The sequence below is a fragment of the Aptenodytes forsteri genome, unplaced genomic scaffold (assembly GCF_000699145.1).
Source record: "Aptenodytes forsteri isolate BGI_AS27 unplaced genomic scaffold, ASM69914v1 Scaffold20, whole genome shotgun sequence".
Lineage (NCBI taxonomy): Eukaryota > Metazoa > Chordata > Aves > Sphenisciformes > Spheniscidae > Aptenodytes > Aptenodytes forsteri.
This window is the reverse complement of record NW_008795523.1, coordinates 654,575-677,938: the sequence shown is the minus strand read 5'-3', so window position 1 is coordinate 677,938 and position 23,364 is coordinate 654,575. Positions and strand designations below refer to the sequence as shown.

At 37.0% G+C, this 23,364-nt stretch overlaps 1 protein-coding gene across 5 annotated transcripts in view; it reads right to left on the bottom strand.

Annotated features, from left to right (window-relative positions):
* EPHA7 (EPH receptor A7) overlaps positions 1-23,364 on the bottom strand; it is a 182,104-nt gene that overhangs the window by 94,762 nt on the left and 63,978 nt on the right. For all 5 annotated transcript variants that reach the window (XM_009281919.1, XM_019472761.1, XM_009281922.1 and 2 more), the window contains exons 4-5: positions 13,748-13,903; positions 12,535-12,870 (exon numbers count right to left, since the gene is read on the bottom strand). In XM_009281919.1, coding sequence (XP_009280194.1) covers positions 12,535-12,870; positions 13,748-13,903 — 492 coding nt within the window. The remainder of the gene's footprint in view (positions 1-12,534; positions 12,871-13,747; positions 13,904-23,364) is intronic.

The following is a 23,364-nucleotide window of genomic DNA, read 5'->3' as shown; positions in this document are numbered from 1 at the left end:
AGGCAAGATAAACTGTAAGACACCTGCAGCCCTCCTAATGGGGACTCTTAACTAGCATTAAAATAAAAAGAAAGCATAGAGTAAGTATTTTACATTTTTGAAACATTTTTAACATTAATGCTATAAAATGCAATCAAGTGAAAGATCCCTATTTTTAAGACACACCTGTATATGCATTTCCTCACTAAGCACCTTAGTTAATTCCGTCAATGGTAAAAGGCTTCAAAGAGTCTTAATGACATGAATTATTAATACGACTAGCAAATTATTTTTAAGGAGTTTTAAAATCCTGAAGACAAAAAAATATTTTTAAATTTGCTTGCTTGTTTAGTATTTTGTTGATAATAAATAGAAGCATGTAAATATTTAATGCTAACATTGTGGCAGAAATTAATATTTGCATATGTGGGGGTAGGAGGAAGAGGGCATTCATGTCATCAACTTTTGGCAGTTAATTTAGGTGGCTAAACAGGGAAGGTAATCTAAAGCTTCCTCTGTAATTAAGGATGAGACAATGCACAATTCCTAAGTTTGGCTCCTGTTCCAAATCACTCCCTAAAGAAACCTATCAAACTCCACTGACTACAACAATGTAAATATCCACCAAAGATTTAAACGCTAATGTTTAATGCCAACATCAAAGAACGGAACATTTAGCCCTAAAATGCTTCATGTGATTAACTCTACACAATATAAAGAGCAATGACAGTTTTCCCTCTTCATTACCAGCTAAGCTGCAATACAAAAAATTAGAACTAAGGGTGAAATTTTGATCTCAGCTACACAAGGGAATATTTGGAACAATTCCACAGGAGGTCCACAGAGACAGATCATTAGAGTATTGGCTCTGAAATATTAACATCCAATTCCTCATTTCACAGCCATGATTAGAGGCTCTATGAACTTAAATAGAATCTTTAGCAAAGTAAATGACATTTCTCCACATAAGTATCAGGGTTTACTAGCTCTGAATCTGGCCTGCTGACTCAGCCACTATGGAAAAAAATGAGCACTCCGCGATGCATTAGGAAATGGTGTACTCAAAAAAGAGAAATCCTTAGATGACAGACAGACAGAAAAGGTCAAAAGGAGAGATGGTAAATAGATCCATCAGCAGGTATGAGATGGAAGATACAGAAACTGAAGGGTCTGCTGCTGCAAACGCATACATGTGAGACGTAACCCTGGATTCAATGGATTATGGTGTACAACAAGCTGTTGAAATGTAGGTAAAGGTTTAGGAGGGCCATCTTTAAAAAGAAAAGCTAAGAATCACAGTGACAGGACCTTGTCCCTAGAGTCTTAAGCTCACTTCAGAGGAAGTGAGATTTGGCTTAAAAATTCTGAAAATTACACTAACAGGCTAGAAGAAAGTGAGATTAAAAAGAGATTAAGCTACATGTATGCATGTGTGTGTGCGCATGCATGTGTGTGCACGTCTCTCCCTCTCTTTTCCTTCCTCTGTGCCTGTATACGGCAGAAACCAGACAGAAGTAAGATACGAAACATCCTATTCTGCACTTCTAAGATTTCTTTCATTAACATTAGAAAAATACCAGCAGTTCTGTGAACAAATTTTCTCCCAGTTTTCTGCATTTCTGCGCATGTGGATTCTCTTATGTCTGATACATGATTTAGCTCATTCAGTAAGGTAAGGGTCTTCATTGACCTGTTGACTTCATGTAGGAGTTTAAGATTTCTACCTCTCCATCAAACATAGTTAAAACTGGTCAAAAACTGTTGATAGAGGACAAAGGAGCTGAAAGAAAATTGTCCAGAGATACACATTTAGCACGCTCACGTAGCCTTGTATGTTCAGAAAACTGAGCTAAAAATAACCTTTTGTTAATTAGCATTAATACTAAAATGGCCTGAGTCATATGACTTATGTTGCTTGCTGTGTAGATTATCCTAAAAATTTAAATGTACAGATGAAAAAGCAGCAAGTTTAAACTGCAGCTGTCATTAAAGCCTGCTTTATTTTGTGGATTGCTATCACAAACAACCTACCTTAAGGAAACAAAATGCAGCTTGTTATAAGCTCGAATTTAGGACATTTATATTGGTCCTACAATAAGAAGATTTCTGTGTCATTATCATGAGCAGGATTTAGTTGACTTACGTTCGCATGCAGACACCATTATGTAACACTTAGTTCAGACAAATAGCTCAGTTCTTGATCTTCCCTATTCTACTGTAGTTAATGACCAAATATTGTTAAAAATTGGGACACTAATTATCTGATGTCGACATGTTATGGATAATTAAGAATTGCTCACTCTGAAGCCATGCTAATTGTTTTTCACAGGTCTCCTTCTCTCGTCCTTGTGTCCTCAACAAGGCAAGCAGCTACAGGTTTATGCGTACATCTCTGTCACATACTTTGTCACAGAACATACATCATCCTTTCTGGCTCATCCTCAATTAATTTTGCTGGTTTGCAGCAATTATCTCTCCCTTTGTGACTGACCTCCTGTAAATGGAGTGCATGATAGCCGGGCAATTTTTTCCTGTATATTTTACCACTTAATTGATCCTTGTTGGCTGCCCACAATAGAATATACTAAACTTAAGTCATAAACTGGTTGAAATTGAGAGAAAGTGGTAACCATGTTTTAGCAATTGTAGTTGACAGCTGTAAAAATCAGATCTTGATAATGTTCTCTCATTTACCCTATTACTTGGATCAGTTGGTTAAAGCTGTTAATGATCCTCTTGGATCAATGTCTTTTGCTTGTAGCTATAATTTACTGCATTGGTGGATTAGTACAGATGTTTTCATAGATAGCTCTGCATCATTCCACCAGATTGCTGTCTGCATCAAATTTGCTTCCATTCATCACTAACGAAGCAAAGAAAAAGATAATCAGCATCTCCTATCTTAACATTAGCTATTGAACTCGGGATAACACTTTTATTGTCAATTTGCAGCCTTCAACCATGGCTTCCTCAGTAAATTGCCCTAGGAATTTCCTCTAGAAATAGATCCACTGATATATTTTGACTATAATGGGGAAAGACTACAGAAATGCCAAACTGTATAAAACAATTCATACATTAAAGAGTAGTAGATATAACTGTTGAATTAGGAATATGCCCTATGGAGTCAGGGCTGGTTCTATCACATGCAAAGCAGAAGAAACTACAAAAGGCAGCAATGTGTCAGAGATGGCAAAAAATGTCCAGACTTATTAATTACCCGGACTATGCCAGCACCTGAAAAATCTGCTGCCACCCATGGAGCTGTCATAGTGGGTAAGTCAGCAATGGCTACTGCTATTAGGGAAGATGCCTCCTCTTCTTATTACCCCAGTAGCATCAGAAAAATCAAGCCCAGCTCTTCACAGACCTTTATTTTACCCTGATTTTCCAACCCATCTCGGCTATCTCCACCTTCACTTCCTGCCAGAAGTGAACCATTCATTCTTGGGCCATTAATACTCCCTAAACTGCCAGAAGGCCATGGGCCAGAAGGGGAAGATTTGTATTTTTCGCCTGAGGGCCTGTTTAGCCAAAACTCTGTTTTTCCTTCTAAAAAAGTGGGCTTGTTGGCACATGCAATAAATGAAAAATAAGTAACTGAATAAAATATGATCTGTTCCAAAAGAGCAGCAGCAGAATCTCTGACTCTATTTCTAATGAGAATACATATATAAAGCAAACTGGAAATACACTGTCTTAAAATGCTGGACAAATCTACATGGCACCTCTTTCTAGACAGTTAATTATGAGACTGAATTTCATCCCTAAGTGGTGGACTTCAACCTTCCCTTAAGAAAGCTCTTGATTCAAGACATTCTTCGCCCCTTTCTGCAGTGCATTTTTGGCATAGTAACTACACTAGCTGTGACAGCCTCACCACGAAGGTCTTTCAGCTATTAAATAGGCACTAGTGTGAGCAATCTCTCCCATCTAGAAGTTGTACATTTAAGCTATTCTATCATTTAAGCTTAATGGAGAAACATCTTTAGCTCTTCCTGTATAAGCTATCTTCTCTCTTTCAAAGATTTCCACAGGACTCATTATAGTAGGCTGGCTCCATACCATGCTGTCATCAAATGCTTCAGTCTATAGAGATGTTACAGTTAAAGAATTTTTTAATTTACTACATACAGCCTCAATTAGGATTTCACATCTGGTGACACGCACTTGCAATAGTGCCTTTCAGTAGTGATGCTCATTTCTCATCGAAAAAGCATCTGTGCATTTAGAGGGTTTTGTTTGTTCTAATGACAATGGTACTTGAATTCTTCAAAAGGTCTGAAACAAACCATCAAATATTAGGAAATTCAGGGACAAAACTTCTAATGTCTTATTTTGCTACAAATATGATCATACTCTTTTTCTTTGAATTTTGTTCTTTCTAGGCAAAATAACAAAGAAATGAAACACCTTAATAATAAATTACACTGTACTGAAGTAAAATCTCAGAACTCATGAGCACAGTGGATTTTGGCTAGACTCATTCAAACACTATGTATTATTCTGTCCTACCAATAACAATACTTCAAAGTTTTGTTCACTGAAGGAGTTCAAATCTGTTTCGTAAATGCTGAAAACCAAATCTTTCTTGTGCTTTTATGAGGCCAGCTATGTGTTGCAATTAGCTACAAATAAGAAGCAGGAAGCTCAACCAACCAAACAAGCGAAAGACATCATTGAGAAATTTTATGATAGAATCAGAACAGGCCTTTCTTTTTGCCAATTTTCCCACTGTGTTTCTCTTTTACTCTTAGGTCTCAATACAGTCATGACAGCGTTCACCTAAAATGATTTCCTATGGAAATTCTAAACTTCCCAGACAAATATTTGCCTACATTTCAGAATCATCATCAGGACATTATCTTGGTAAGAGAATGATACATGTGGCCAACATACCAAACAAATAACATTGAGTTCATGAGATCCTACTGATGGTGTTCAGCACTTATCTAGAGCCTGCATGCAGTTACCATATTACAGTTCACAGGAAGTAGAAAAAGGAAGATCTGGAGATACAGTTCCGCTGCCAAAATCAAAGTTCTATGGAATTGTTCTTTCTTTGCACATGAGTTATTCAGCTACACTAGACTGTGTATCACCATGTATAAATGTATCAAGTGATTTCTTGTCTTTGTACTGCACGTATCTTGAAAGTCTTTGAGGTCGGCCAAGTCTTCGCAGAACTATGTATAAGAGTCCCCAAAGAGTATAATAAAGCTCAAAGAGTACTGTTTAGTTTCTACTATTTAGTTTATACTCAGGCATTTTTATGAGGGGCTAAAAACCCACCCAGCAGGTGTCACAAGTAGAGCTCTTATTTTACAAACCTTTCTGGGATTGGTCATAGAAAATGTGAAGTAAACACACATACTTTCTTTTCAAGGTCAGGATTTCATCACTACTTTTAAGAAGACAATTGGTGTAACTCATAAACATCAAGGAGATGTCTGACCCATGTTTGTAACATTAGAAGAAAAAGTGGCTCCTAGTCCTTTGTGTCACATTAGCAAACCAATCTCTCCTTTCTTTGGCTAAATTGTACTTTATATCATTCATTTTCTTCCTCAAGTACATAGTCATTTGTTGAGTAGCTGGTGGAATTATGCTTTAGTAGTGCACATTTGACTGTGGTGACATAACCTGCTATTTCAATGCACAGGAAAGTTAACAGCCCTGTGGCTGTCATGCTCCTCCTAACAGGTTGCTACCAAATATTTAAAATACAGAGAAGCTTAATCGGACTATTTCTAATTCAGAGCTTTGGTTCTGTGAAGCTGAAGCTTTACTTCGTCTTTGTGTAGCTACATTAGAGTGTAGCTTCCCACTATTTTTATTTCTAAATATTGTAAAATTCACACAGTCTCTACTAGAAAAACTTGCTTAGTTTTTTAGCAAAAGATGATTACATCTATTTCTAAAAAGCTTTTATGGTGAAGCTGGACAGGCAAGAGTTCTAATACCCATTTGGAAAAAAAAATAATATTTTTAGTATACTAAAAAAAAAAAAAAATCAAATTACATTCAGCCACAAACTGATGTGCAAAAACCTGCTACAGTCAGAATCAAAATGTGATATGAAGTTAAAGTTTCCTTTCAGGATGACAGAGTGCCCATTGCTTTGGTTCCTGTGTGTTCTGATAGAGCATAAGGTTCAAATCCTGCTCCTATTGAAGTCAATGACAAAACTTCCATTGACTTCAGCGGTGCAGGATCAGACCCTAAGCAACACAGCTAACATCTGCTTTCTTGCTTTCTCTCTTATCTTTCAGTGAAAAATATTAGAACAAATTAGAACTAAATATTAGGAAAAAAAAATTACTATCAGTTGTCTATTCTGTGGTAAGTTTTCTTATAAAACACATTGCTTGTCATTTCAAATTTTTATATATCTATATATTCTGTATATGTATATAAAATATTATCAAAACTGTCAAATATCATATATGCATACCATATTATATCCTATATAGATGATTCCTTCTTTGTGAAAATCCTAAAAAAAATTTAACATTTAGCAATCTTACAATAATGCTGCAACTTAGCAATTCTACGGTATCTCTATAACCTTGTGGATTTCACTACATTAAATATGACCTGATACAATCAGTGAATGAACAAATTGCTTTCCCTGATCTGATGGTATTTGCTATACAGAGACTGGAATTCTTATCAAGTTTTTATCCATCAGTTTAATTCAGGCATAAATTCAGTTACCACCTCCTGTCAAAATATCTGTGATATTAGTCCAGGGTAATGTGATTGCAGATCAATAGGCAGTCTTAGCTCCACAGAAATAACCCAATCCATTTTTTAAATGTACTGAAAAGACATGTAAAAAACTAGAAGAATAATAACTACCACATGTAATTAATTTCTTCTCTAGTTTTACCCTTTTCAGTTGGTGGCCATGGAGTACAGAACACTTACAGAACTATACTGTCTGCCTACTGGTCTAGAAAAAAGTTTAAACAGATTAAAATATATCTTAAATATTATTAAGATAAGCACTAACATCTTTGTAGCTCCCATTAAATAAACTAAGCAAAATGGTAACCCAAAGCACAATCATCATAACATGTACATTTCTAAAAACCACAGCTTAATGAAAGCAGGCAGGGAATATCAGTTTTGAAAAGTGACTTTTTATATAAAATAATTCTCCCAGCTCAACAGGTGGAACATTTGGTAAAAAGAAAAGAAAAAGATTATTTTTATCATGGGAATTCTTTTTACATGAAGCATTGTTTTTAAATTTATGTACAGATGATGTAGCCATATCAATGTGGGAAAGCTGATCTACAGTTGAAGCCTAGAAGATGAAGCATAGCTCAAAAAGTAAAGTCACTAGCAGGAAATATCAAATGAAAACTGAAGCTAAAGGAAGTCCATTGAAACGGGAAAACATAGAAGCAATGTTAAACTGAACACTGAAGCTATTTGTAATAAGCTGTCATGTATCGCCAGAAGTGAGCATTGGATAGAAGGCATAGAGGAAGGCAGATCAAAACAACTTGGTGGCAGACTGAGAAGACACCGAAATGGTCTGAGGAAAGGAGAGAAGTGAGAATAGGACTAGAACGGAGAGGTCAAAGCTATTGGGAAAGCCATAGGCATAAATCTTCTTGATTGCTGCCTCTGCTGGGGGACAGCTCATTGCTGAAGAAAAGTCAGGCTTAAGTGAGACTGACAGGGAACAGGAAACAAATAGATGGTCAACAGTGCAGAGACTATGAGGAGGAGACTTTAAAAAATGAGTAGAGATAATTGAGAGCTGGGGAAAATGCAAAGAGAAGCAAAGAAGAGAAAAATGATGAGCAGCAACGACGAAAGGAGAATGTAGAGTAGGGGAGAATGCAAAGTGTCTCCCCTGTTTAGAAAGACTTCAGAAGTATCTAAGAAAGGCAGAACCCATCACACAGCTTTACATAAGGGATGGCTTGTTTCCTTTATGCATTCTATCATTTCTTCTTGCCGTGTAAATCAACGGTACTGATGGTAATAGTCATGATTTTATAGCATGTAATGTTTTTTTCTCTTCAAGTTGCTGGGATAATGCAACTTTGAAAAAATCAGTTCCCTTTTTTTTTTTTTTAAACTGTGAATTTTGGGATCTGTTTTTTGTAGGAAAAGGTCTGAAAATCGAACTCTAAGATGTAAAAAAAATGAAAAGCAAATCAACATATACAAAATCAATTGTTACTAAAAAAGGTTTTTCAAGAGTAAGCCTTGATTATGGAACCGAATCAGGGTTTTTTAACCACTTCAAGTTGTCAGCACTAAGTGCATCTGAAGGCGCAGCGTGACCTAAGAGTGCTGTGGGGCACCTTCTCTTGCTGTGAAGAAGCAGCGAGCATTAGCAAGTGCTCCCTGCATAAGAACAGAGCGTACATGTAGGAACAGGTATTGGCATTACATTTTAACTTTTGGTTTTCATGTTTGGTTACGGTAATAAGACATGATGAGTGTCCCCTTGGATATGATTCTTTCTTTCCAATGACTATAAAGACAACTCGAACTGGCTCAGGACAGATACTTAAATTTTCTCAAACCCTGATAAATGTTGGGATTCATCCAACATACATTAAGTTTTCTCAAAGTCAGGCTAGGTTGGGTGAATATCACCCTTTATCAGAGACCAGTCCATTGTCCATTCAGATAAATTCCAGAGGAAAGGATGTAGAAAGATAGTTTTAAAAACACACTATCTTTGCAAAAGTGTCAGCAGAAAAATTACACAATTGTTATTGAAACAGATATTTTTTTAAAGGTTTGAAAGTGCATAAATGCCAAAATCTGAAAAATATTCATCTGCTGTGAAACCTACCCGATTCCATTAGCCTTTTGAGTGTTGTATGGAAAAAATGTAAAATTTGGAAAGGAATTTGATGGATCAAAAGGAACTACCAGTACCACCAAAAGGTGAATATCTTATTAGGGAATTGCTAAACTTTATCTTTGGTAAACAACCATTCAATAAGCTTGCAAAGGTAGTGTTTGTCAGCTGTTTGCCAGCTGCAGCTCTTCAGTACATTCACCTATTGTAACTGAGCCTTAGTCACATTTAAATCTGAATTCTACAAGGATGCAGGGGTTCACACAGATCAGCTTGCAATACCGGGATGACATCCTGTATTCTTTATATGATGCTGGATAGGCAAGGTACGAAACAAGATGGTTTACTCCTGGGGGACTTAGTGCACTTAATCTTTTACCTCTGATTCCGGCTCAGTTCTTTCATGCTTTTGTCAAAAACCAAAACAAAGAAAAACAAAAAGCCTCATGGTTCTTGGCTGCAGCATAAAAAATAAGCCATATGACAGCTGATAGCCTAGTCACAAAGTCTTTTTAATACACGGAATGAATAGTGATGTGTCATATCTATATATGTGAGCAATGTGAAATTCTACCTACCCACTTGCAGTCATTTTATTGTGTTATTTCCACAAATATAAATAGTTTTTTATTAACCACTTGGTTCTTTTCTGTGACAAGCTCCTTTGTGTCATCAGAAGCTTGTTATATGTGGGTGAAGAAACACTGAATATATTCCATAACCCCATTCTTTTATCAATAATTTCCTGTTATCATTACACAATGATTTGAATTTTGCGAATATGCCCACAAAGGATCAATTCAATTAAACCAAAACTACAAAGGGAAAATCTCACTGCAAGCCTCTGTGCAACTGGTGAACCCAGTAATTATATATAGCCACCTATTGTGTTAGCATAATAACATGTGAAGAAGGTTTAGTTAGACACATATACACACATAAAAAGCAATATGGGCATAGAAAAAGTCATTTTTGCCAAAAGCATAGAACAGTCACACAGTAACAAATGAAAGCTGCATGAATCCTAGTTTACTTAGCTATAAATAAATCCAACATTTTCTTTCTCTTCATGGTAAAATAAAATAGGAGCACAGAAGCATAACAGTCTCCTTTGAGCAACCAGTCTCTTTCTGTTCAATTATAGTCATCAATCTGTTCCACCTAAAATATTTTCCTCCTTGAGAAACCAAAGAGATCAGTATCAGGATCCAAAATATGCTGTTGCAAAAATAATGTAAAAGAGGTCTTTCCTTTTGGTGAATCCATTTGTTCTGAAAGACTGTATTTTCTTTAACACAAATTTTGTAATTTGGGTGAAAAAAGATGCTGCATTTATATGGCCCTTGTAATCAGAAAATCTTGAAGACCTTGGTAAGGAAAGGTAAGGATTACCTTAATTTTACAGACAGAGAAAACTGCAACAAAGAGAGCTTAAAGCCATTTTATTCTTCCAAAATCTGTTTCCTATGTATGTATATTCCTTTCAGATGCCCAACTGGAAGCCTTTAAATCCTGATATTCAGAAGTGCTAAACAGACAAAGCTTCAGTTGTAAGAGTACCCTCACTCTCAACAGTGACAGTGTCAGATTCTGTAGCACTGGGAAACGCTTGCTTGCGCATAATCCCACAGCAAACTGGAGAGCAGGGAAGAAACAGAGTAAGGTCTCCTGCTTCCTGCTGCATGGTCTTACAAAACTTATAGAATCATCGAATCATAGAATGGTTTGGGTTGGAAGAGACCTTTAAAGGTCACCTAGTCCAACCCCCCTGCCGTGGGCAGGGACATTTCCAACTAGATCAGGTTGCTCAGAGCCCCGTACAACCTTGTCTAGGAGGGTGAAGGTTTTTCCATTCCTTGAAATCACTAGGTAAAGTCTAGATGTCTCTAGTATGTATGCAAGCTATAGTTTCACTAATATCTCTGGGCTTGATGTGAGGATCATTTCATAAAATCATATAGCTTGCGTTACTTACGAGATAACACAGGATAACGATATTATGTCTTCTGGCCTGAAAAACCCTATACATCTATGACTATGAGAACACAAGAGAATTAACTATAATGAATTATCTTGGGGGTAACACAACAAACTTCTGATTAAGGCTTTTTCATCTTCCTGAGATGTGATACTAGCCACCAAATTGCACTGTCTCTTCCTTTACCCTGTGTGCCACTGAAGCATCAAAGCACATAAAGTAAAGCCAATTTGATTTAGCTGAACAGGAAAAAGTCCAAATCCTCTTCTTCATGTGGTAGTTCTGTACAGACATCTACAGAGAGCAGAACACTGTCCACCTGTGCACATTTGAAGAATTATAGAGAATTATTTTAAAGATGAAAAATCAAGGTGCCAAAGTAATACAATCTGTGGTGCAAAAATAGTTTCAGGGTAAGTTGTCTGTGCTCAAAATCTCATCATAAACTCCAAGAACTGAAGGAGCACAGAGACCAATCCTTTAGTCACAGGGATGGTTCCAAAATAATATAAAACGTGCATTTGGTATCCAGGAAAGCACTATAGGGAAATTAAATATCCCATAAATATTCCAGCCTAACTTTAACAACTATATAAACCGTCCTAGGTTTGGCGGGAGGAAGGGAAGGTTTTGAAGTAAATTTCTTGTCCTTTTTTTTGAGATTAAAATCTTTAATGTACAAAATAACTACAGTTTTTCCTACTTGTTCATTGCCCCTGTACGGTGAGTTTGTCCTCAGTTCAAAGCGTTACTGTAGGGGATCATTTCTACTGCACTAAAAAAGAATAGCTTCATCACAGTCATTAAAATTTCCTCCAAGATGTAAGTAAGTATGAAGTATCCTTTAAAACATTGGTTAGCTGTTCTTACAGCAAGCATCAGTTATTCACTTCATATTTTCTTTTAAGGCATTTCTTCTGAAGCCAGATCTTGCAATTAATGTTCAGTTTAAGAACTTTTGTTCAATGTATAAAAGGTTAGTTTTACTATCTGAAATTTACTCTCTGAAAGCTCACAGTGCACTATTGTAGATTCAGAGGCCTATAATTTTTATCAACAAGCAACTCGTCATTTCAGAAACTTAAATCAGAGAATTCATTTTTTTCACTCAGCATGCAGACAACTAAAGCCCTTTTTTCCCCTGGGGTGATACGCTAGTTTGATTTTATTTTCCCTGACATTTCACCTGTCAGATTATGATAAGCAGAAGAAACAAAGAATAATAATCACATTCTCACTGAATCTGATAATCAAATATCTGGAAATATAAGATAAATTAGAAACATTATCCTGAGGGAAAACACGAACAGTGAAAACACCATCAGATATCCAAATCATCTTCCAGTGACCTAGGACTCCCATACAGGTTTAAAAAATGCAGAAAAGAAGCCTGCACAGGACTGTCACATCTATGTGTTTTTTTCTTCAAATACTAGGGAACGACCTACAATGACGTAAGAAGAAAAAAAAAAGTTGCGGAGTTAAGAAAATCTATTTAATAATAAAGCGGTATGTCTTCTTTAAGTCTTTCATGAATGCTTTCTGAAAGCAATCCTGAGGCCAAGAAACAGGACAGGTTATCATGAAATAGTACAAGCTCAAATTAACTAGTTGGCAAGGTGAAAAGATTAATGAGCCAGAACACACCAAACATGCTCCTGATTTACTGCATCTGTAGTTTGCATGTTCCCAATTTCTCTCAGTCTCACAGTGTTGAGATTCATAAGCGATGAAAACTTACCTGCTTGACCGGTGGTGATACTGACAGCTGCAAAAAGCCTCTGGGAACGACTTAAGTCAGAAACCCCATTCACAGCTTCTACTTCAAACGTGTAGTTAGCATGAGCTAGCAGGTCCATGACAGTGACATAGTTATCTACTAATCCAGTTTGCTGGGGCATATATCCAATGTTACTTCCACAGGGAACACATTCGCCCTGCTCCCAGCTGCACCTCTTGCACAAAATGCGGTAGGTCACATCATTTCTTCCCCCGTTGTCAGCAGGAGGACTCCACTCCAAACTCACGGTAGTCTGGTTGATATTGAAAATGAGGTTCTGTGGTGCAGATGGAGGTCCTATGTAACACACAAAAAAGTCCAGGGTAATTGCACAGAACCATGGTGAGACGTGTAGCTAGCATTTTAATTACTGAGACAGAAAATAGCTGAAGCTTTTTTCTTCACATAAACATTTCATTATTTTTACTACAAGCTGCATAAAAGCTTCCTTGAACTCACTTGGCAAGAGCTTTATTTATTTTCCATTAAGGCATCAGAATAACAATTGTCTGTATATTTACTGCAACTGACTTTAGCCGTTTCTCTTCCGTGCAATTAAAATGATTGGTTAATGTACCTTAAAGGTTGTCTTTTATAGTTTTCCCAAGTATGGGATTTGTTCTTCTCTTCTAAACATACTGCACCAACTGCATCTAGTCCTTTGTTATCAGCTCTGATATGATTTACAGAGATATTTGGTGCTGCTTTGGATTTAGGAGACTTCCACTATTTGAACCACCAATCTGTGTAGGTTAGTCTATTTGCAGTTTGAAGGTTAAGCCAGATCCAATTACAGTTCAATCAAAGCTCAGATCTGCACAGGTTACTTTTCATTTTTCATGTTACTCATTTTGGTATTATATCGCATAAAGCACATTGTCTACAACAGTTTTACAGCCATGGGAAAACTATGCCTGTATTCTATTTATTACAATGAGTTACACACCCAACATGCAACTTTTTCCAATGTTATATCAAGCAAAATGAAAAAATTATATGTATGTTGATTCTACATTCACTGTCAACTTTTTTTCCCCTCTGCCTTTCAATTTCATTTACTGTTGTAAATGTACTTTTCAAATATAGGAAAAGCCAACCAAAACTACTAGCTACACGTGGCTGCACCTGGTTGGTTAAGCAACGTCCTTTACTATTAAATTCATGACTGACTCACTTGTGCATGCGACATATGGTGGATCAGAAGGTGCTCTATAATAGCTATCTTCACAATCGCATCTTGACGATCCTTCCTTGTCAGAGAAGCTGTGAGTAGGGCAGCGGGAGCACTGCAGATCTTGTGAGGAGGATTTGTAGAACCCACGGCCACAAGCTAAAGCAGAACAAAACAAATTAAGGTTTAGATTTGCATGGACTATTCTGATCTTTTTTCTGTCTCTGTCACATGAGTTACACATTCCTGTAAACATCTAAACTATCCATTCTGTTATGTTGGTGCAAGCCAAAAGAAATCACAATTTCTTTTTCTTCAGTTGATGCTGTTAATGGTTTTGTGGCATTTTTATGAGTTCAAGCATACACTACAAATACCTCAGCAGTTGGCAGCACAATATTTTAATACAGAGGGCCACAGAAATATAACAAGCATCTGTTTTTCACCAAAGAAGAGTATAATAATGGTGTGAAACAGCTGGATGCCTGCAATAGGCCTAAACAAGGGAAAAACAGTCTGGAGAGCTCTGCTTTAAGGCCGCTGAAGTGTTTCTGGTATCTGAAATAGTTCCTTTGGCATTAATGGAGCAAAGGCTACTCTTCCCTGATCTGAGAAACCCAAAGAAGCTGCAACCCACTGGTGAACCTTGATCCCGAGGAAAGAATGAGGCGTGAACACTTGTTGGACAGACGACGTTGGTAGGAACAAGCAGAAAGAGGAGGAGGGCAGAGAGCCTAAGCTGCACGATTGTTTTTTCCAGTTTCACAGAGAGAGACAACTAGGCTGAAATGAATTTACTAAAACTTTCAAGGGAAAGTTAAAAGGTAGATAGTTGGAAATATGCATATAAGATCATTTCATACTTTGGTTTGCCCGCTGTGAACCCATGGAAGTAAAAAATGTGCTGTGTTCCAAAACTGGTGTTTAGAAATACTTTTATCAGCTATTGCCACAGTTCCCAAAGCAGAAACACCCATAAAACACACCTATAAGGATTCTTACAAGCAGAGAACTGCAACCTAGACAGCCAGCTTAAGAATGGATAAACTATGAGAGCTGTAGGGGACGAGGAGGAAGCAAGTGGGGATCAGACAATGCTAAAACTGGAAACAGATTAAGACTCCATTTCAGCACTGAGGTTATGGGCAAACTTACAAACACTGTTAACATGAAAAACAGAACACAAAAGTCCTCCAGAACTTTCTAGTCAAGCAGAGGCCTTTTTAACCACACTATTTTATTCTTTTTTTTCCAACCCTAACGGATAGTCTAACCTTCTTAAGCCATCACCCGTATGCAAAGAAAAGGGACAGCACCTGAAACTTAGTATTCAGTATCAAAATATTAAAGCTAGTTAAATAGTCATTCTGAATTCTGAGAGAGAGAATTTACTTTGGTTATATTCATATTTACTTGGATATTTTCTCAGAACAGAAATGCAAAGTGTCCGAAGACACTGATATTTGGAACATTTCTTTCAGTTGTCTGGTACCACAGTGATGGAAAGACCATGAAAACAATGAGCTTTATCCAAATCTCACTGAAGTCAACGAGGAGTGTCTTTGACTTTAATAGCCTTTGGACTGGGCTCACAGTGTAGCTACAGCCACATGACTCTTATTAATCTGATGAATTTTAGGCATCTGAAAGAAAAAAATGGTAGTAACACTTAAGGTAACAGTAGATTAAAGTTGATGAATTAGGTAAATCAACAGTGGATGATACCAGTATAAAATGACAGGAAATTCTGGCCCTCTGTTGCTCTCTATCAATATACTAACTTTCTAAAGAAAAATATGCCTGAAGGACAGAAATCGCCATAACATTTAGAGTTTGTCATGCTGAAAAAAACAGTGGATGGAAGCTAAATTACCTGGCAGAGAAAATTAGCATGCAAAGCATGTATCCTTTGACTTTGACAAAGGGGCACGAGTTTGCATTAGAAGAAAATCTAGCCCTGCTTGTAAAACATGCCATAGTTTGATTCTACCACAGTAGCTGTTATATATGCTATTTAGAAAAGAAGACAGGAAGAATTTTGTAGAAACACTTTGGACAAACATGACCCGTGAATTCATAGTTGTGGCAAATTTAACTTGGAATTATCCTTTTACACCTTCATTCAAAATTGTTCCAGAATTTCCTGACCAAAGACAAAGAGCACAAAAGCTGAATTGATTTGTATGCGTGTACCTTAAGACATATATTTAAACTTCTGTCTGCTCTTTCAGTACTTGCAATTGAAATGTAGCTAAAATTACCAAATAACAGTTTCCTGCCTTTCTTAAATAGTCATGTTCCTCTCATACTGAGCAAAACACTGGACAAATACACCGGGTCTTCCAGCACACAGCCCTCTGCAAAGCAAAGAGCAACTTAAAAGGCAAAGATCCCTACTGTGTTTCCAGTCTGTCCTTCTCAGCAGGGAACATTACAAAGCAAAGACGCAGAGGGTAAAATTGAGATTTCAGACAGAAATAACAAAACATAAACAGAAAACCCCTTTTCATTTTTTTTTTTCTGATGACTTGATCAAGACATTTATATGCTTAGTCACTTACTATTTAAAGTAAGTGTGCATTTCTTCTTAGAGTTCAAAGGATCTGAGTGTCTGCGACTAGTTTACATGACTGAAAGCCATTTATTCTCCCGCACAGCATACCACAGGCGGCAGGTTCAGGCACTCATACGATGTAACAATTCGATTAGCTTTTTTTCCAGTAAGAGGCTTGTGACGACATTTAATAACCATCCTTTCAACTTATACACCCCATAAACATAAGGCACAGAATATTCCAGCATTGACATTTTTAACAGTATGAAAAGAGCACTTTTAAAAAGGATTTTTAAAAACTTTATAGTTCTTTAGAAAGGAGTGTACGCAGGGGTACACATCATAATTAAAAGTGCTCATTGGAAGAATACAACTAAATTATTTTCCCATTTTTCTTCATAAATTTAAATTTGTCACAAAAATTTGTTTTTTCAGCCTAGCAGTGGAATACTTCTACTGCTCAAAAATTGGGGAGCTATGAAGCTTTATCTGTTTTTAACATACATCATTGTCCTTGCCAAGAAACTTACAACTGAAAACTCTACCAAGACAGGGTGTTGCATGGACCACTTATGAAGGTGTGGTAACTTGGCAGTGAGCTATTACAGATCACAGATGGGAAAGAACCATTCAAAAATACTTTTTGGACTCCTTTTTTTTCCCCCCTTTTGTCCTATCTTGCCAAATTGCCACCGTGAATTTTTTTATATTACAAGTAATTTAAATACATCGTTTTGTTCTACAGTATTTTAAATCCACCGATTTTGATCCAATTTAGTTCTTTATGTAATATTTTTAAGATCACAGGTATAAAATCCCCACTGCCACTACCTCCATAAGCAACCTTAAAAAAATGCTAATTTTAAAAAAAACCCAAACAACACATTAGCCAAACATTACTTGGAGCTCTGTACACGCAAATCTAAAGGAGATAAATGCAGGTACTGTTCCACAAAAGCATCTCATGGCAGAGCTTGAGGCAACTCAAATTGCATTTGAACACATCCATTTTAATATTTCAATTCATTAGTGCAGGAAAGCACTCATCAGCAGCACTTCTTCCCTATATTCCCTATATTCCCTATAAAGGGAGCCTATATTGTAAATCAAAGTACCAAACTCAAGCAATGGGAGATATGCAGGAGGGTATAACTGGTGAGGCAGCACTCTGATGTTGTAGCCATAATCCTCATTATTGTTGATCTGAGTAAAATGTGAACTCGTTTGACCTTCCTCAAGCAAGTTAAGATCCAGCAGTACTTTTGCTACTGAAGGGCTTCTCGGGTACTGGAGAAGACGGGGGGGCAGGGAGGAAAGGGAAGAAAGGCAGCACAAAATAGATTTACTTCCATTCACTGTGGTGTGTCATTTACAGCTGCTAATTTAATAGAACAGCTCTTCCCAGATGAAGCTCCCATTTTGTTCAAACAGCTGCTCCAAAGTCTTACACGATCCAGAAAAATGTTTCAAACCAAGAGCAGTCAACTTTACTGACAGCACAAAGGCACAGAATAACAGCTACTGGCCTCACCTAAACCAGTCTTCAAATAATTTGTGATTAATTCTTTCCCCACATATTACGAAATCAACAATAAATATAGAAGAGAGCTATGCTTCAGCCAAGGCACAATCCCTTGCTTAGTATCTTAGCCTCTGTCAGGGACTGACCACCAGTGACCCTCCCAGGGCTACCCAGCACCTTGGATTTGTTTACAACAGCCATGGCTGCTCCTCAGAGAAAATCTTCCCACCTCCTCTGCGAAGCAAAGAGGTTTCTCTTGTTGGGAAGCTGGCAGAGTTCCACCGTGAAATACAAAGACGATGTGAACGGCCCTCGGATGGGAGAGCCTCCTTACACCATGGAGCTGCTGCTTGAAACTGAGCAGGGCATTGTCGTTTCACATTTAAACTTCCTTCCCTGGAAGCCCTAGATAAAGAGCTACACTATTCTGTCTGTATATGATGAAAGGCCCCGCTGAAGATGACACTAGCAGTCCGTCTTGGCTTGGACTAAGCTGCTTTCTTCTTATACATCCAGTAGTGCTCAACCGTAACAAGGACATATCATGACACTAGGGTCTGGTACACGGCTGGGCAAAGTTGCAGCATCACTGCGTGGTACTCGCTTGAATACACGTTTAGCATATGCCACTGCAGTCAGTGCCATTGCAAACATTTTGAGCCAATGTCTTTGATATTGTTTAAAGGCCTATACAAATACTGTAAATAATGGAATATTGCAAAGCCATAAGCAAATACTGAGGAATTAACACACACTATTAAGAACTATGATGCCACATCAGTGGCACAACAAGGCATTAGCTGTTGTAACTAGAGGTGCTGACTGCAGCGTATGTAGAAAAATAGCAGCTTCTGTGCTGTGAGCTCATCACAAGCCTTAGTGGCCTGGCAGAGATCAAATAATGTATATTTTTCTTTTCACAATTATTAAAAAAAAAAAATTCCAAGAAACTCTGGAAGGGGGAACAAAGGCAGATGTAGAGAGCAGCAAACAGCAGTCTGGAGTCCAACTTGTGGGACAGGAAAAAGGAAGAAAGGGATGTGTTAAATACTGTTCATTTTTATGTAACCTTTTCACTCTAAACACTACAGAGATTCATTTTCCTTCTAGGAGAGCTGGGAAACTTAAACTGGGAGGGATTATAGCAATATGGTAAGGGCTATGAGGGACTTGTAACAACCAACGTTCATATAACTAAAGGAGAAAGAGTAAACAGTTGTAGGGCAGTGACATATTAATCAAGAAAATTATTTGCTACTACAATAATACAAACAAATTAAAAAAAGAAATCTCTATTTGTAGAAGTGCAAGGCTTCCAGGTGACATATCAGCTTAAAACTGAAAGGGCACGCAATTGTTTCAGCATGTTAGGCACTTGATTGAACATGGCTTTTGATAATAATTTTTGAGATTATGTGAAAATAATGAAACATAATGAGTTGCAAGGAGGTGACTGCACTAATTATCATTTGATCCCATTATAAAAAGTAGACTGGTGTGAGGGGAGAAAAATAAAGATGACGTACTGTGCTAGCAGAGCAAGAGAGCTTGTCTGTTTATTCCAGTTTGCTCACCATTCCCCGAGTTTGCCGCCATGAGTAAGTTTCAGTGGCATACATGCCATAGGTTCATGCACACTGAAGAAGATGAAACTAACATTTAAAACCCGATACTTTTTCAAAGTCAGTGTCAAAGGATGGCAAAGGAGTAATCACAGAGTTTCAACAACAGCGTATTACTTACAAACTTGGGGTAACAGCCTGGTCCCACTGAGAATCACGGCAAAATGACTGCCCACCTCGGGGGAGCTCAGGTTTTCCTCTGGGTTCCTCCCTCCTCTTAACAAATAAAATAAGTTGACTGTATGTTAAAGTGATCCTATACATTGTATTTTTTCCTACAGGCAGTGGCTAGAATTTGTTTTATATCTGTGTGGAAATAAGCCTCCATTCTTGTGATTTGCTTTGCATTATCTTAATCAACTCCCTATCTTTCTACCCTCCCCAAGCCTGCGAACATTAAAGACAATTCAGCTAACCCCCTTTTCACAGAAATTATGTATACACAAGGAGTTTGTGCAGATGTTTCCTGGATGAAGTTATGCAGCTGCAAAGACTTTATTAATTATAAAATGCAAAATGGATTGTTCTGTAATTGAAACTCTCTGGGGTTCTGATACATTTGAAAATTAACATACATATATGTATGGTCAGGACATAGATGGATGCTGTTAGATTATTTATTACAGATGGATATTTTAGCTAATGCAGAAAAAAGGCTGGTCTTTCTCCACTGGAGCTTTCAAATATTTGCTTCATATTAATGTCTATGGTTCCATAACTCTGGACTGAAAGCACAGCTTGCAGAAACAGTACTCCTACTGCTAGTGTTGCTGACCTCATCTACGATGGACAGGTCCAGAATCTTTATTTTAATCCTATTGACAGTGCCTCAGTGGGAGTAATTATAACAGTCAGCCACAAATTCAGACCTCCTGTCACTGATATATTAGGGTTTTTCACAACAAAAATGAGCAGCAGACAAGGAGGATGAAAACAACATGGGGCAGTGATTATAGCAAGATTTGTCAACCCCCTTCTGTATTAACCTGCTACAAACATGTGACAATTTGGCATGGGAGACACCAGAAATACAAAATGTTTAATCTTCCACAGTATCAAAAATAAAATTTTGAAAATAATTTGGGGGGTGTTGTTCTCTTATGAGATACTTGGCTGGTAGATCACAACATCAGCCACAGGCATGTTTTAGCCAACGTATCTGAAAGGTTTAGATAAACTGAAAGTAGACCATTATAAAATAATTCCCAAATGTGGATTTCAATGTGAAATATTAGACATAAGAAATCCAGTAACAAAAGGAGACTTTATAACCTCTGATCCCCTTTTCCAATAATTTGTGTACATTCAAGTCATGACTATGTTTGAAATTGTAAATTACTTTTATAGTGAGAGATGGCATCTGTTATGCCTTCTCTGGCACCTAATATATATTGTTTTATAAGGAGCTTAGACTGTAGCATTTTATTTGTCTAACTACTATGCAATGATAAATGTCTAGCTGAAAAAGATGTTTATTTTAGCTTGATTTTTAAACTGCAATAGCATCTAAAGATTATTCATGTTTCAGCCAAGGAATTATTGTTGTATGGTTTAGCCAGAGTAAACGCAAGACTCTTAATGGTGCCTCAGCTATAGTGTGAATGACATATCTAAATAGGGCTGTCCCGTGGCTGCATACCATCATCCGCTGAATGTCTGCTGTTGCCTGTCAGGAATCTCTCAGACCTCATATTCATTTCCCAAGCCTAATATGCCCTTGTTGTCCAAAGTCCTGCTAATGTCTTTTGAGAGATGTTCACATACTGCTGTTCACACAAACAGAGATCCAGAAATTATTAAGAAAAATATATATTATAAGAAAACTTATTCTGATTTTTCCACTGAATGAAGTGAAACCTTTATCTCTCTACAAATCTGCTTAAAAAAAAACCCTGAGTATGTCATCATGTGTGCCTTTTTAACTTATCTAGTTGCAAAGAAACATAGGCACAAAGAAATACTCTGGTGTTTTCCTGTCTAATTTATACACAAGGACAAGGTAATCAGGTTGAAGAACACACCCCACAAATCAAAGAATACCCAATGTCACTATACTGTAACAGGAAAATTACTTTGAATCTAATGATTCTGAATACATAAAATACATAAATATAATAAAATACATAATAATGTACAAATTATGTACAAATACATAAAAAATGTACATAAAAGACTACATTTAAATGGCAATTAAAGAAACTCTAGCATAGTCTGAGCAGATTTAATTAATTCAGTAAGTTAAAAGTTGTGCATTGAGGCTATAACATAATGTTTCTCTACATTTGCAGAGTTGCAAGGACTTGGGCATGTGCCTCTCATTAACTTTCTTGGGAAGTACAAATATAAAGCCACCATGAAAATTTGGGGGAAATTAACATGTGAGACATACAAAGACACAAAAATGCAGACAGATGCAACTCTATTACTGAACGGAGTTCAAAAGTGAAAGGTGGGTTAGAGAAATGAAAGAAAAGATATTCTGGCTTTCCTGTTCATTCTTTTCCTTTTTTTTTTTTCTTTTCTTCCACCATGCCCTTCCCTCAAGATTAGGTTTGCAAGGTGCTCAAGTAGCTTCTGCGCGGAGTTGAGTGACAGCTCGACTGATTACCTGGATTGGGAACAAATGCTCCACACTTTGCAGGATATGGTGTAGGTTCATCACAAAACAATGAATCAATGCCTTAAGTTTTGTCAGCAGTAGAAATTTTATCTGTCTTCCTCAGAAGGTTCTCAACCAGTTGGAGAATTAATGGAAAAATGCACTTGATTTGCTCATAGCTTCTGCATCTGTGGGTTTTGTTTTTGTTTTTTCTTCTTTTACTGACTTGGTAATATTTAATTATGAACTTTTTTTAATTTTTACTAAAAAATCTGCTAAAACTACAGTGACTAAGAATTCAGTAAATCTAAGACCACCAACTAACTTAGGTTATGGAAGTTATGATGTTCTAATATAAAAGCTGTATGATTATCTAACTGAGCGGAATAACACATTCCTTAGATGCATCAGCAGAAAACAGACATTGCTGCAACGAAGAGAAATTGGCTATGCAAACTACAGTGTAAGTGGTGCTTTTTTTTCTAAACAGATGTATGAAAAATTTATGCTAAATTAGTCACATGCCTGTATCAATGTCTTTAAAAAAAAAAAACCCCTCCCCCCCAGCCATAAGAAAATAAAAGAAAAATACTGGTGATGAAATTAATACAGTAGATCGTTTTCATGACCTTTTTCTTTAACACTTTTCTTCCCTATTCTTGGGGTGTAGCTCAAACAATGAAGCACCAAAAAATTCCTTATAGTCTACAACGTAGCTAGCTTGCCTTATACAGTGTTGCCACTTAATAAACTGAGCTTACTGAGTTCAGTAAGGACTTTGACAGTGGCAATGCTATGACTCAACTCCGCTGATGTCATACAGGTTCTGTACAGGCTTACCTTGTCTGTCCATATACAAATGAACACTTTGAGGTGTTTAATGCATGTTCGGGCTTTGTGATTGTAAACATGTCTTAGGGAAGGTTCCCTGTTGTTTTCTACAGAAAACAAAATACATCAAAAAAGCTCCAAGCAGTAATGAAAATAATGTAATTTGAGGGGGGGGCATATTTTGGGTTTGCTTGTTTTCTGATTAAAATATAGTAAAATCAGATCATTGATAAATCATTTAGAAAATATAAAAACAATTTGAAAAAATATCTTTTAATTTAAAGCCAACGAGATTCCCATGTGTCCTGGTTTCGGCAGGGATAGAGTTAATTTCCTTCCTAGTAGCTGGTACAGTGCTGTGTTTTGGATTTAGGATGAGAATAATGTTGACGACACACCGATGGTTTAGTTGTTGCTAGGTAATGCTTACACTAGCCAAGGACTTGTCAGCTTCCCATGCTCTACCAACTGAGAAGGCTGGAGGTGCACAAG